The sequence below is a fragment of the Limulus polyphemus genome, unplaced genomic scaffold (genome assembly GCF_000517525.1).
Source record: "Limulus polyphemus unplaced genomic scaffold, Limulus_polyphemus-2.1.2 Scaffold3957, whole genome shotgun sequence".
Classification (NCBI taxonomy): domain Eukaryota; kingdom Metazoa; phylum Arthropoda; class Merostomata; order Xiphosura; family Limulidae; genus Limulus; species Limulus polyphemus.
Genome location: NW_013669567.1, coordinates 44472 through 45722, shown reverse-complemented (window position 1 = coordinate 45722; position 1251 = coordinate 44472). Strand labels below are relative to the sequence as shown.

The following is a 1251-nucleotide window of genomic DNA, read 5'->3' as shown; positions in this document are numbered from 1 at the left end:
GCAGCTGTAATGAAACAGTGACAGCTAAACCTCAGTAACCAACAGCTGTAATGAAACAGTGACAGCTAAACCTCAATAACAACAGCTGTAATGAAACTGTCATAGCTAAACCCCATTAACAACAGCTGTAATGAAACTGTCACAGCTAAACTCCATTAACAACAGCTGTAATGAACTAGTGACAACTAAACCTCAATACAAAAATGTGTAATGAAACAGTAACAACTAAACCTTAATAACAACACTGTAATTAAATAGTGACAACTAAGCCTCAATAACAACAATGTAATGAAACCATATCCAGCTATATCCTTGGAAAGCAACTGCACTTCGAACTACTTGTATCTATAACTATTTTTAATAACAGAATTAAAAGTGCTACAAAACGTTAATCTGCTTCCATTACAGTATAAAACAAAACTGTTACCTGTAAGCTAGCACATAAAGCTTCGACACATTCGTTCAGCAAACGTTCCACATCCTGTATGCTTAAACATTCAAATTCAAAGTATTCTGGGTCATTCTGTCGTGGATCCGTTTGATATATTTCATTATCATCAAGGGTATTGTAGTAATCATCATAGCAATCGTCCTCACTCTCTTCTTCTATCTCAACATCTGAATCAGACATCTGGAATCATAATACAGCTGTGATGTATCTAATTGTAGATAATGGCATATTAAAACAGAAAATTTCAAACTTAAGCTCCATTAATTTCCACACTATTCTTTAACAAGTCTTGAGAGACAGAAAGCTGTCTTCCACCCATATAAACTTTCTTAGAGTTTACATGTAAATCATCTGTGAATAGCTTCTTCACACTCACATCTACCAAAATGTGACAGCTTTTGGGGACAACTCTTCTCAGAAATAAATGGACAAATTCTTACAAGTGCTACACTAGGTTCTATTTAGTTACAAAAGAATAAATTTCAAATATAGTTATGCACTTTGAGGAAACCTAGCAAGAAAATAAAGTACTACACTGGTCAGTGAAAAAGATCAAAACTTTCGTAACATAGATTTAAATAAAAAAAGAGAAAAACTGTCATGTTAACCCAAGATTCTGAACAAAAACGGACTAAATAGGAAAGTAAGTAAATCTTCTCTAGCAAAGTGCTCAAGATGCATGAAGTTCTCACAGATAAAACAAATTTAAAATAAAGATGGCATGAAAATCTCACAGATAAACCAACTTTAAAATAAAGATGGCATAAAGATCTCACAGATAAACCAACTTTAAAATAAAG

General features: G+C 33.0%; 1 protein-coding gene across 1 annotated transcript in view; it reads right to left on the bottom strand.

Annotated features, from left to right (window-relative positions):
- Positions 1 to 1251, bottom strand: part of LOC106470350 (potential E3 ubiquitin-protein ligase ariadne-2-like) — a 54270-nt gene that overhangs the window by 44187 nt on the left and 8832 nt on the right. Inside the window, exon 2 of the mRNA XM_022398962.1 lies at positions 428 to 631. Coding sequence (XP_022254670.1) covers positions 428 to 631 — 204 coding nt within the window. The remainder of the gene's footprint in view (positions 1 to 427; positions 632 to 1251) is intronic.